Consider the following 13,002-nt stretch of genomic DNA (forward strand, 5'->3'; position numbering starts at 1 on the left):
GCTCCCTCACCTTTGGGCTGCTCTTCTGCTGGTCCTAGCACTGCGATATTTGAATGTGCTTCAACTTCTGAAACACAGCACTGCCAGTGCCAGGTAAAGACCCAGCTGTCAGCCAGGGGTTACACATCTGGAAATTCTCACACATATAATCCAAGGTAACACACTGACACTCATTCATTAAAAAAAAAAAAGAAGGAAAAAAAAATCTTCATTTGTTCCTCAGGACAGCAGTCTTGTGAGGAGAGAAAGTGCCGAGGCCGTGGCCTGCTAATTAACCAACAGATGAGTGAAGCAGTCCAGTGCTCTGACAAAAGGGTTTGAGGAAGCCTATGCTTCAAAAATAAACAAAGCTCATCCAAGAGGCATTTACTTTGTCTCTTTTAGTGACTTCTTAAACCGGAAATCTCCTTTGAAAACAATTCACAGCAGAAAACGTTGGTATGTTTACATATGCAGTGTACAGTGCTTCTGGTAAGCCTCCCAATTCTGCCTGTTTACCAAGTCAAGGGAGGCTGAAAAAGTTTTTAAATGCTTCTGCAGGTCAAGGTAGTGAGAAACACAGTACTTAAAGCAATTATTTCTGTAGAATATTTGAGGGACTACAAGTTTTGCTTCAAAATAAATTATCAGAAATCAAGAATCCTGGATTTTCTGCCTGATGTCCAATGTTTTTTTGTTAGAGTAATTTTAGGACTCTTCTTAAACTTGATCTACTATGTGAGGGTCCCAGAGGAGCTTAAGAGCTCAAAGAGAAGCCTGGGGAGCTTTATTATGTTTATGTGTCAAGCACAAGTTTATAAACTGTCCCAAAGAGCTGAACTCTTCATGTCTTCCCAAAAATCACAGCAGTTACAAACCCATGGAAAAGATTTTGAGATGAACAAGGAGAATGTCAGACACAGAACAGTTTGAAACAGTAAACCCTGTTTGTTTTAACTTTGAGAGTTGGGTGCTTTGGTTGCTTAGCTCAAGAATGTGTCCCACACCAAAATGATAAAACAAGACATACAAGGCTCAGAAAGCAACATGAGCATGAATAACATATCACTTGGACTGAACTTCAGCTGAAACATCTCAGACTTAAAACCAATTTATATACTGAAAACAACTTCTGGACCAACACTAATTACAGCTATTCCCTTCTCAAAGGAATATTTTGCTTTCTTTGGGAACTGTTCTCCAGTTCTGCTAATGCTGTCTGTTCTGAATGGGATCCGTGCCTTCGTAGGACAAGCTTAACAGGTTTTGTACACATGGTCCCTGCGATAAGGACAAATATTTGATGGGCATACAAGTGCAAGAAAGCCAGTATACATAACCTCATCTTTCAAAGAGCACCAACATTCATTTGAGAAGACAGTCAAAACAGAAAACTAAATATTTGCAGATGAATCAATTACCTGGTCAAGAAGAGGAAGAGGAGCCTCTCTCTCGAGGCAGGCTGGTCCCGTGTACTGAAATAGGAATAGATCTGAAGAGCAAATAAAACAAGCCAAAACACCATGAAGAGCACTGGGACGACCAGCTGGTTCCACAGAGACATTCCCAACGCCAGGAGCCCGTACACTTCCACCACCTGGGCAAGACACAAAAAAGCAATTTGTTATTGGGTCACAGCACCTGGGATTTGATAACAAAAGGACAGTCAACAATAGAGTCACAACAGCAAAGTAAATCTACTTTGCTGACCTGTTTTTAACAAAAAACTTAATACCTCAGACATTTTATGTTTGAGTATCACAAAAAGGAACACGTACCTAATCCATCAAGTGTTTAGAAATTCATGCTTAAGACTTACTTCAGAAGACTCTGAAGCTCAAATTACTTCTTTTGTATTGCAAAGACTGAGTTACAACGCAGTCATTTCTAAGAAGCTGGAACTTCATATAGCTGGACTAATCACAAAAGGTCAAAAGGAAAGCACTTATAACTACTGATTCCTCATCACCTGCTACCCACAGTGACATACAAGCCAGGAAAGCAAGGAAACTCTAGCAAACGCTAAAAAAGCTGCCTACTTAGTCTTCCACGACAAGCATGAGGGATATTACACTACTGAGACGTGCTGCAGTAGGTACAGGGGCTGATGGACAAGCAAGTGCTGCTGGCAGTGGTGCAGTGCCAAGCTCCCGTGCTCAGCTTTGCCCACAGACTTATGAAGGAAGTGCACCTGCCCGGGGGAGACTCCCCTGGCCCGGGGCCAACGCAAGCAATCCTGTGCAGCTCCTGGCAGAGGGCTCCACCACACTGGAAAAGGGTCATGCTATGCTCATAATGTAGATTCATAACCATGAGGCATTTCTGGCATCTGCTGCTGCAAACAGCCAGCCAAGGGTCTGGGCCTGCTTTTAAATTATCCCCTTAGGCACAGTCTAACACACACAGAAAGCTGCCTTGGTCCACTTGTTAGGGCTGTCTCAGTGTTTAACACCCCAGTGTTCACCAAGCTTTGACACTGACAACTGCAATCAAATCCAGCCTAAAATAGCAGCAAACTCACAAACACCAGGGTGACGGACCCACTGAAAATTAACAACTGCTCCGAGTTGTAGCAATGGAAATACAACTAGGAAAATATTCCAGACAGAATGCCAATATCCTCCTCTGGAATATGCACACTAAGCTTGATTTGTAGTCGAGTTGCACCCATGAACACACTATTAGCCAATGTATTTTCTGCTCTGTTTCAGGAACACAGGCAAAGAGCAGTAAGCTCTTGAAAATCAAAAATCCTGCTTTCCCATATTTTCAATACAAGTCAAAATCAACTCACACACAATTATTCATTCCAACTCTACTCCATGCATTTAGAAAAGCAGCATTCAATACTCCTGTAAACTCAGTGACATATTATAAAGTTTCTACCACTTTTTCTGTATTCCCAAGGAAAAAAATCTTCATGCCCTCTGCACAAAAAGCCAGGAGAAAGAGTACAATCAGTGTCTAAAGGCTAAGCACAAGGAACACTTCTTCCTCATGATTACAACACTGTAATACAGCCCAGCTTGGAAAGATATGAAACACTGGGATGGAGCAAGGGGGAGATAAGCAGTCCTAGAGATGAGGAGGAGAGCTGGGTAACAGCAGTGTTTAGAATACAATTCTGACAGATCAACCAACCAAAACAAATCAGCAAGAAACAATTATTTCCCCCCTCAACCTGGAATGTATTTGCAATCAAAACACTGGTAAGATATTGAAGTGTTTTAAATGTGTCTAATAAAAAATAGATACAAGTTTCAGATCCACATCCAATCCGAATCTGACTTCAGAAACTTAAACTGTAAATCCATTCATGCATGTGGAAAATCAAAGTGCTGGTTCCAATCTGTTGCAAGGCTTTGAACTGTACAAAGACATGCAACTATTACCCCAAAAGTTAACCCCCTAAGTAAAGAGTAAGCAAGATTTTCCTATTCTCCCTGGAAAAAAGGATATTGAAGCTTTGCCAGTTAGCTCCTGAATTGGTTTTTATCATCAAGTCTACAAGCCAGGAAGATTTTGATTGGATATTAGAAAAAATTTCTTTCCTGAAAGAGTGGTCAAGCACTAGAACAGGTTGCCTAGAGCGGTGGTGAAGTCACCATCCCTGGAGGGATTTAAAAGACGTGTAGATGTGGCTCTTAGAAATATATTTTAGTGGTGGTGTTGGCAGTGCTGGGTTAGCGGTTGGACTTGATGATCTCAGAGTTCTTTTCCAACCTAAACAAGTCTGTGATTCCATGGATGAGGTCAGACCATGCTAGGTGCTGTACAAACACAGAAGGATAATCCTGCTCTAAAGACCAACTACATACAAAATAAATAACCAGACATCAATGATCAACATGACAGGCTGAGACCTTGGCACACCAGGCACCTACCACTGCCAAGTTTTTGTTTGCGTATGACAGATATGACAGCAAACAAGAGCTTTAAAGAAGGCTTTGAAAGAGCGTAACAAGTTAGTTTTCAGACTACTCCTGGACTGAAGAGCATAAGGAAAAAAAACAAAACAGTGTTTTGGTTTTAAAAAAATCCAGCCAGTGGCAAGAGCTGAAACAGTGAGTCAGTCAAAAGTCAAGCAAGCATCAATCTTTTTATGTTTAAATACATAGATGGATGTATAAACATATATACTTTATATAAAAAAACATGATGTGTTTGATGTTTTTGTAGCACTGAGAAAGTAAATTTTCAACTGAGCATGTATCAGATGTCAAAGCATTAACAAAATGGACACGTCAGATCAGTCTTCTCTGTTTCTGCCAATTTTTGCTCAAGGTGTCAGTAATGCTGCTGTTCTAAAGAAAATACCACAGACCTTTCAAATCACTGTGCAAGTTACAAATCACTAAGTCAGTGATTATTAAGAGTCAAGATTACCTTCAGTGTTACTCCCTATTTAACACTTCTGTAATTACAAACACTTTTCATACAGAAGGCATTTCTTGAAATGAAGAGCTACTACAGTGAATGCACAGGGATTTCCTTGCTCATTTAATGAGGCTGTAAATGTACTCCCTTCTGGCACAGTCTTATCTTTTAGCCTGGATTTGGAAAGGAATAATCAATGTCCGAGCAAAGTGGACATGCTCAGCTGGCCAGCAGCATAAATCAGGCTAATACAAAGCTATCATAAAATTAAAGAAAGAAGATGCCATGGATAGGAGCACATTTGGATTGCTGAGGAAGTGTGAGTTAGCACAGACACACGCACACAGAGGTGCGCAGAAGACAGCCAAAGTACTTTTTTACTTCTTCCTGCAAAAAAAGGTTCAGGAAAAGGAAAACAGAAGTGTTACATTCACCATCTTACCTGGACAAGCTCTCTGTACGCAGATTTTGCCAGGTTATAGGGCACCAGAAGATTTGATGCCAGAAAGTAGAGAACTTCCAAACCAGTGAAAATCATGGCGAATTTGTTGATGATGACGATGGTTTCCAGCGGGACGAGGCAGAGCCGTGCCAGGAGAGGGAGCATGTGGGCAGAGAACAGCCAGATCTGCTTGGTTTTCATGACGCAGGAGCAGAGCGTACACACCACCAGCTGCCCTGGAAACGCGACACAGCATTTCAGAATCAAGCTGATTATCCCCTTCAGGAAAAAGGGTATTTTAATACGTTATCTTTCCAGAACACAGTTATCAACAACCAGCATATTATGACGGTTGTAACTAGGACATCTCTGTTATGAAACCAGGCTCTTCCGTGTCTTTTGCTGGGTCACTAAAGTTACCCTTTTCAAACTGTGCACAGGGCATGCTTTCACTTCACAGATTAGCGAACTGTAAACCCTAAACACACGCAGAATCAGATTAATATGAAGTCCCAGGAATAAGTCATATAGAGGACAACCCAAAAGTAATCTCTCTTTTTCTTTACCATCCCCACCTCAGTTGAAATCCCATCAGTATCTGTATATACAGCAGCGTTCCTGAAGCCCAGCTACACTATTTCATCCCCATCCACACAAATAAAAGCAATCAAAGGTCCGCAATGGCTTTTGGAACAATATTTATACTGTCAAGAGGAATTACTGGCCAAGAACAGCAACAGGAGAACAGCCAGGTCAGCAGCTGAGACTTCAATAACTTCATAACGCCCCAAGGCAGTTGCTCAAAATTATCACTGAAGCTTGCGAGTGACAGATAATTAACAATTAAATTCTCTTTAATAATTGGTGGGGACACATGCACATCTACCCCCTGCACCCAGAGATTTGGAGGGTGATATTTCCAGGGTAGACCACTCCATTATAGCTGCTCCTATTAGAGTCACTGGAAGTTGTATCCTTGATCCCAGAGGAAATGGCATGGGGCAAAAATGCACATTGCCTGGGTAAGAACAATTCACACTCATCATTTTGCAGTAAGGAAAAAAGATTACTGCATATTATTTGAAAACAGACCCTTGTTCACCATCTATGTCAGCTTATATCCAAAAGCCACAATATGTGGTACTAAATCTAAGTGCTTATGCCCTGTTTGGGAACAACCTCCACTAATGTTTGCATTTCACAACTCTTCCTGAAACCAGGAGCCAGGCTTAGCAAAACAGAGGAACAAATCAAGGCGAGTAACATCTCTAGGTCAGCGTGAACTCCATGTGCTCACATAAGCTCACTGACCTTGTAAGCCCTTCTGGAGGGGCAGGGGAGGGAAGCTGCAAGAGGAGAAACAGCAGTACCAGGGTTTTGCTTTCATTCTGCCAAGCTTCCCTACCTGGGGAAGGACTTCTGCTTTCAAAATAACTGCAGCTGAGCTGAAAGGCATCTCTAATCTCTACTGCTTAAGCATACAAAGTTCTCCCTCCTTCACACTGCCCTCTTTCAAGTTTAATTCCTACTGTCAATTTGCTAGATGTATTTTTGAATTAGCAGATGTCTTTTCAGAACAAGCACCGTTGCTCTCAGCAAGACACTATCAGCATACTGGGTCTTATAAGCCTCAGAGAAAGTTACTCTACTCATCTTTTTCAACATTCAGCAGACTCCAGCTCTGAAGCATTCTCTCTCTGCTTTGTTGTTCTGTGCCCACACACACGTTGCTACAACCCTATTTAAGACACCACCAGCGCACTGCTGTGCTGTAATATTCAGGAGCCTGGCAGGCAGCTTGTGAGGATTTCTGCAACTCGCGGTAACTAAGGCAACCCAGCTTCACACACAAAGGGACACAAACACCAGCATCCAACATGTTCTTCAGGATTTACTCAGAGTGTCGTCATCTGAAATAAAATACTGCAACAGTATCATGTTAAACAATCCAGCGCTGTTTGGGATGACTCTGGAGCTCTCCAGTCACAAATTAGAACTCAGTCCAGTCTCATCTTAGTAAACAGTTAAAGCTGCTTTCCTCCAGCAGCCATGTGCCAAGAATGCTGGTCATCCCTGCTCAGCTCTGACCCTCCCATCTTTTTAATTTAAACACCAATCGTAAGTTGTTTGCCATGGGAAGAGAGCTGCATCCACCAGCAAAGGAAGTAAACGGAGTGTTTTCTCTGGAGGTCCCAACCTCCTTCCTGAGGTGTGCACCTTGTCAATTCTCAGCCCCTTTAGGAAGGGAGTGAACGTCTCCAACAAAGCTTTGAGTGATGGAACTTCCCATTTTAAACTGGGGCAGCAGCACCTCCATTCAGGACAGCCAATCTCTATCTGCAGTAAATCATACTTTATCTCCAGCTGGGGCTGCACAGCACCAGTCACCAACATCACACAGCAGGATCAGCCAGAGAAATTAGTTTGTACCTCATATCAAATCATAGATTTTAACACTAGCTATCAAATCCAGGTGACTTGAAATGCTGTGGACTGAAAACTGCCAGACACAGTTAATGAACCCAACAACTGGAATCCCCCTGCAGGACACCATGTTCTTCTGCTAGGGAACGAGGCAATAAGGAAGAAATCCATTGTGAGAACTTCCTGTCCACCCTCTTCCCTTCCCAAAACCTCCACAAATACATCAAACATTGCTGACACGCAGCCAGAGCCTCCCAGCTCATAAGCTAATGGAAAATGTACAACAAGAAAGCTGATGTGGCACAGCCACTGTACAAGTCACTTGGAGTAGAGAAATGTCTTTATTTCATTCACAATTTTCAAAAGCTGATGTTAAACTCCCTGGCTACATCACTGACTGTAACTCAGAAACAGGGCATCCTACAGTTAATATATAATCCTATTACTGTGCACTAAAAAGAGTAAGTCTTTATGGCAGCATCACTTCCAAAACCACAGCAGCTTTGTAACATTGACAGTTGAAGTGCTTCCAAAGTGGTACACACATACAAGGGGCCATCTCCAAAGGCATTTATTTCTTCCATTCAGCACTTAGGAATGCATTATTATCCCTTCTCAGCAGTCATCAGGCTGAGTAAGATGCAGGGGAAGAAATTACTATGAGAGCCCCTTCCATAAGTACTAATGAATTGAAGCATTAATAAAGATTAAATTTGTGAACCAAGTGGCACACTGTACATCACCCCCTCAATTCTGACCAGAACTTTCAGGAACCAAAGCTGTACCAGTAGCACCACTATTCCACCCAACTTCAGTGCCCTTGTTACCAGTGCTGCAGCACAACGCTCCAGCAGAACATGTGAGGAAAAGATGGAGCAAAGCACCCGGATATTCCTTTTGCTGTGACGGTGACACCGCTCAGTGCTGTGTGTTCCTGAGACTGCACTGAATACACACCTTGTAGAGAACTGATTTAAGAAAATATTTCATATTTATACAAAACACTGCCAAGCCTCATAGCCCACTTGCACAGGTTGTCCCCAAAGATGACCTCTTGCCATCAAGACCAAAACTGCACTTTCAAGTTGGCTTTAAAAGAAATGGGGAAATTAAATATGTTAACATACACGCACCTGCTAGTACAGTCAAGCACCTACTTCAGAAACACAATTACCATAAGGGGACACTTTAGTCTGACACCCACTACAACCCAAAACTATACTGGATAAAACCAGTATTATCTTTTTCTCCCTTATTTTGACTCTTGGTTTAGTTTCTGTCTAAGTGTTACCGATGACACAATGCCTTCTGAATCTCCTCCTGCCCAGGCCTGCCTGCAGCTTTGTGAAGCTCTCTGAGGGATTCTGCTTTATCATGGGACCCTGCATTGCACCTGAGAGAGATTCAAAGGACTAATTACAAACATTTTCTCACAGAACCATGGTAAAAGCTTTAGTTGTACTTTGGTGTCATTTGAGGAGACAGTAAAATATATCTAGAAATTCACAAGAGAGAAGAAACTGTATCTAAATAACATTTCCTTGAAAATTACCAATGTTATTTCTACTAAAAATATTAAAAGCAAAGACAAATGCCACATTTGGAAGTAAAGATGCAGGCAAACAGGAGATGTGTATATTCTGGCAGACCTAACATATTGTTGAGTAGTAAACCCATTTCTAGCTGCCAGTAGCAGCTGCAAGTAAACAGAAAGCAGCTGAGTTTTGCCAACAGTACATGGCTGACTAAATCTGTCAATAATCTGATGAAAACCACAGATCTTACTGAAAGGAATTAAGGAAGATTTTTCTTCCAAGCTTGTCTCAGGCTTAATTTTAAAACACACACGGGGTGTGTGTATTCCAGTATCCTCTCAGGAGAACATATGGTTTGGTGTAACAACCTTAATGCTGAATTTATTCTCTTCCAGTCAAAGTTCAAAGGCTAGGAAAACAGTCTAGGAAGTCCAATTCTTCAGTATTTGTTTGGGATTTTTAGGTGGAGAAGTCATCTCTGCCATTAATCAAACTCAATTTAAATGTACTTTTGACTTCTTATTCCTTAACTCGTTAATTAGAAATATCCTGGAGACCCTGTAAAAAGACCAGTAGCCTGTAGTCCCCTGCACACACCCACAAATATATTTCATCATGTTTTGTAAGAGAATAATGTTCATCTCTTTTTATATTAATACATGTACAACACTTGAATTGACAAAATCACCACAAATGCATGTTACTGTTGAAATTTCTAACAGTACTTTTCACATAAATACTATTACAGACAAGCCAGTTGTCCTGCATTAAAACTTATCTGACAATAACGATCTCAATCTGACAATAACACAGCGGCAGAGCGTGAAGAACAGACCTGCAAAATATTTCAGAGCTGCACAGAAAAGGCCAGGCAGGATGCAGCTGTCCTCCCATGCCTCTTGCATATTAATAAGAATCACAACTACTAAAAGTAATAAAAGAGAATTGAAACCAAGAGGTAAAACATGCACAGGTTTCAGTGACAAGAATTAGGCAGAGCTCTCTCCTGCACCTCAAATATTTAAGGCACTTACCTACTAAAGCAGTCATGAAGCGGTTCATAGAGAGAGGCTCCAAGTACATTGGTCCCTCATATCCTGATTCCAATTCGCTTCTTACATAATCCCTAAAAAAATAAACCCAAAAACTATTATGATCAAACTGATCGGACGAGAAGCAATTTATTCATTCCACACATGTAACTTCAATGTATGTCACAGCCAATTAACTAAATTACAAAAAGCAATATTAACATTACTGTTATAGTAGCCTCACTGATGGAAGGATCTAACTGAAGCATGACTTAAGCGAGAGCAGAATTATCTGTAATTAGACTCACTGGCAGAGCTGTAAAAATCCTTTGGGACATCCAAGCTGTTCTTCAGAGCGTGGCCTCAAACTGCTTATTGACAAAGCCTCTTAAGGACCATTCCATTTTTAAGTATCCTTATTAAGTGTTTTTCTTCCTAACAATAATTGCTTTTTCTACCAGCAACGTGTGGAAGAAAAAATTTGAGGGCTTGACAGAGAGGTCTTCCAATTTAATGCTCATAATATTTTGGTCCTAAAAAGTTCTCTGCATTGAAGTAAAAAACAGGTATGAAGGAAAAGTGACAGTCATGGACTAGAGTCAGGAACAGAGTTGCTACGTTATCCTTTTATCCAACCTGATTTAAAAGTGTAGTTCTAGCCTGGGAAACTTGGGGGACCTGCTGGATACTCTCAAACTGATAGAATGTCCATTGACAGACCTAGTAAGAGTCTGAGAATCTGAAAGGGTATTTGTAATTTCCCACAAAGAGGGTGGGCTGGGAGGGTCAGCTCTTGGCAACCAAAGCAAAAGGTAAGAACCTGAGGAAATCGGGCATTTTCCTGCTGTTGGTGATTATCCATCGGCTTTGACTTCAAGGTTAACACATGTAACAGCAACAGAACTCAGATATGAACCTCACACTAAGAACAAGCATTCTGCACTTTCAGATGATCCTGGAACAGCACAGCAGGAATTCTGCAGTGGCTCCTTAATCCCCTGCCATGGGACAGCAGACAGTACTCCTGACCTTTCGCATCCAGTTCTCCAACCCATTTTAATTCCTTGTCCTGCGACCCTTCCTGCTCCACTCCGGGATGACTGCAATTCCACCTGTGTTAAGGCACCACCACCTCGGGCATCAGCAGCACAACTAAGCCTGTGCTCGTATCTGGCTCATCCTGTCCAGCCATTCATGTCTACCTGCATCACATCCCGGGAATGCCAGACAGACACACTTGATCTGACCCTGCATGGAGCTAAGGCAGTCTGTTTGCTCGAGGGGCAATTCTTTTCTTACATGTTTATTTATATTAAGTAAAGCAAGCCACGCTTGCTGGGAACAGATACAGATAAAGCACAGCAAACAGGACCAGAAACCACAGCCAGTACAAGCATTGCTCTTCTTATTTTAGTGCAGAAATAGATGCAACTCCGTGGTACTGAAAGTGTTCACTTCTACCAAGAAATGTGGAAATATACCCCTCTCCTAGTATTAGCTTGCTACCCCCCAAGCTAAGGTATTTGCACTTTCACTTGCAAAAAATCTCTGGAATTCAAGACATAAATCTCAAAGTACTAAAACAAACACTTCAAAGCCTGTTCTTCATAGCTGACAACGCTGCCTACTCACGGCAGCTCTTCAAGTGTCATAGTATACGTGAGGTATGTTGAAATGGGTTCTTCAGACTGCAACCTACAATTAAATACACATGAGGACTGAAAGGCACCTAAGACAACTATTCTAGACAGAAAATTCCCCCTTGTTATCAAGGTATAACTGAACACAAATGGGGTTTTTTCCACCTTCCAAAAGGTGGACTGTATTCCAATAAGGATGTAATCACTGGGACAAAGATTTTTTTCATTTCTTTACGTCAAATGAACCAGCAGAAAGCACTTTTCTAAAAGCATCAGCAACACAAACAGAATAATCCATCAGAGTTACAAAGGTAGAAAAAAGTAACAGCACTTGCAACATGCTGAAGATTGCTTTTTGTATTAGCAATATCATGCTCCATCCTCAAATTTAGGGTGAAAACACTGGCTATTTCTAAGCTGCTAGAAGGAAAGCAGTGAAGACATCAAGTTTCTTCTATATCTGTTAGGAAGCAGGTCACAAAATCATCCAGGATACCAAGCTCAGCAAGATGACCTTATACAGCTTGGCTAAGAAACACAAACAAAGCTACACTTACAGTCGCTTCTTCAACACCAGAACGTGTCTGGAGATGACCCAAATTTCTTCGAGCTACATTTCTTGCTGTTGTCTGGTTCAGTCATCTGCACTGAGGTCTGCACTCGGATGAATTCTCTAAGTAACTCTCAGTTATAACTGAGTTTTAGGCCCACAGTATTGGAGAAGCAATGTTTTAAGATCTCCTAAATTTTTTAAACAGTATTTGTAGATGATGTCTGAATGAGGAAAGTCAAAGCAATGATTCTCTTATTACCAGGACAAGCACAAGGATCTTTTGGCACAGATACCAATCAGGAGATGCCTCGAACAGCTGCAGTGCCATACAAGATGATGAAAAAAACAAGTGCCTGCACTCAATTTTGATCAATTAAAGCTGTATTAATCTGCAGCTTTTACATTTGAGGATTGTTCACTTTACTGCAGCAATGTAAGAAAACATAAATGCTAAAATCATTATTTACCAGTTAATGAAATGACTGAAACTACATTATTACTTCAGAAAATTTGGATTTAAGAATAAAGCTTCCATCTGACTGCCTGCTGTTCATTCTATAAATGCATTCCCAGCCTCTTTTAATCCAACTACTGTCCTGGTAGCAGGTACTGATGGCCAGCCATGACTAACCTTCCTCTAAAAAGGTAACAAGATACAGTGCTTCACACGATCATTTTTTGTTACTGAAAGTGCAGAAAGGTCTTCTGTTACTAAAAATATGCTTTGTAATTGACTGACATAAGGCGCAGTGGATATCTGACCTAATTGACTCATATCGCTGACATTTACTTCAGCTGATTAATCTCCACTGTCAACAAACACACTCTCATAGGTTTCTAATGTCTACGGACAACCTTAAAATTGTGTATTTTAAGTTTATCCCTAAGAAGCAATTCAGTCTCTTGCTCCCAATCTTCTCATTTTAAGTTCTGCGAGGTTCGACACTTGGAATACAATCATAACAAAACTATAAAACATGAAATAAGACAATGACACGGACTCCATTTTCTAGCATTAACA

General features: G+C 41.2%; 1 protein-coding gene across 1 annotated transcript in view; it reads right to left on the reverse strand.

The window, feature by feature from the left end:
• The window catches only part of RNF145 (ring finger protein 145), a 53,649-nt gene that overhangs the window by 13,206 nt on the left and 27,441 nt on the right, over positions 1 to 13,002 (reverse strand). Inside the window, exons 4-6 of the mRNA XM_027896366.1 lie at positions 9,792 to 9,883; positions 4,799 to 5,034; positions 1,401 to 1,576 (exon numbers count right to left, since the gene is read on the reverse strand). Of these exons, the coding sequence (XP_027752167.1) occupies positions 1,401 to 1,576; positions 4,799 to 5,034; positions 9,792 to 9,883 (504 nt within the window). The remainder of the gene's footprint in view (positions 1 to 1,400; positions 1,577 to 4,798; positions 5,035 to 9,791; positions 9,884 to 13,002) is intronic.

The sequence above is a fragment of the Empidonax traillii genome, unplaced genomic scaffold, assembly GCF_003031625.1.
Source record: "Empidonax traillii isolate 1590-97213 ecotype Southwest subspecies unplaced genomic scaffold, ASM303162v1 scaffold495:size1017845, whole genome shotgun sequence".
Classification (NCBI taxonomy): domain Eukaryota; kingdom Metazoa; phylum Chordata; class Aves; order Passeriformes; family Tyrannidae; genus Empidonax; species Empidonax traillii.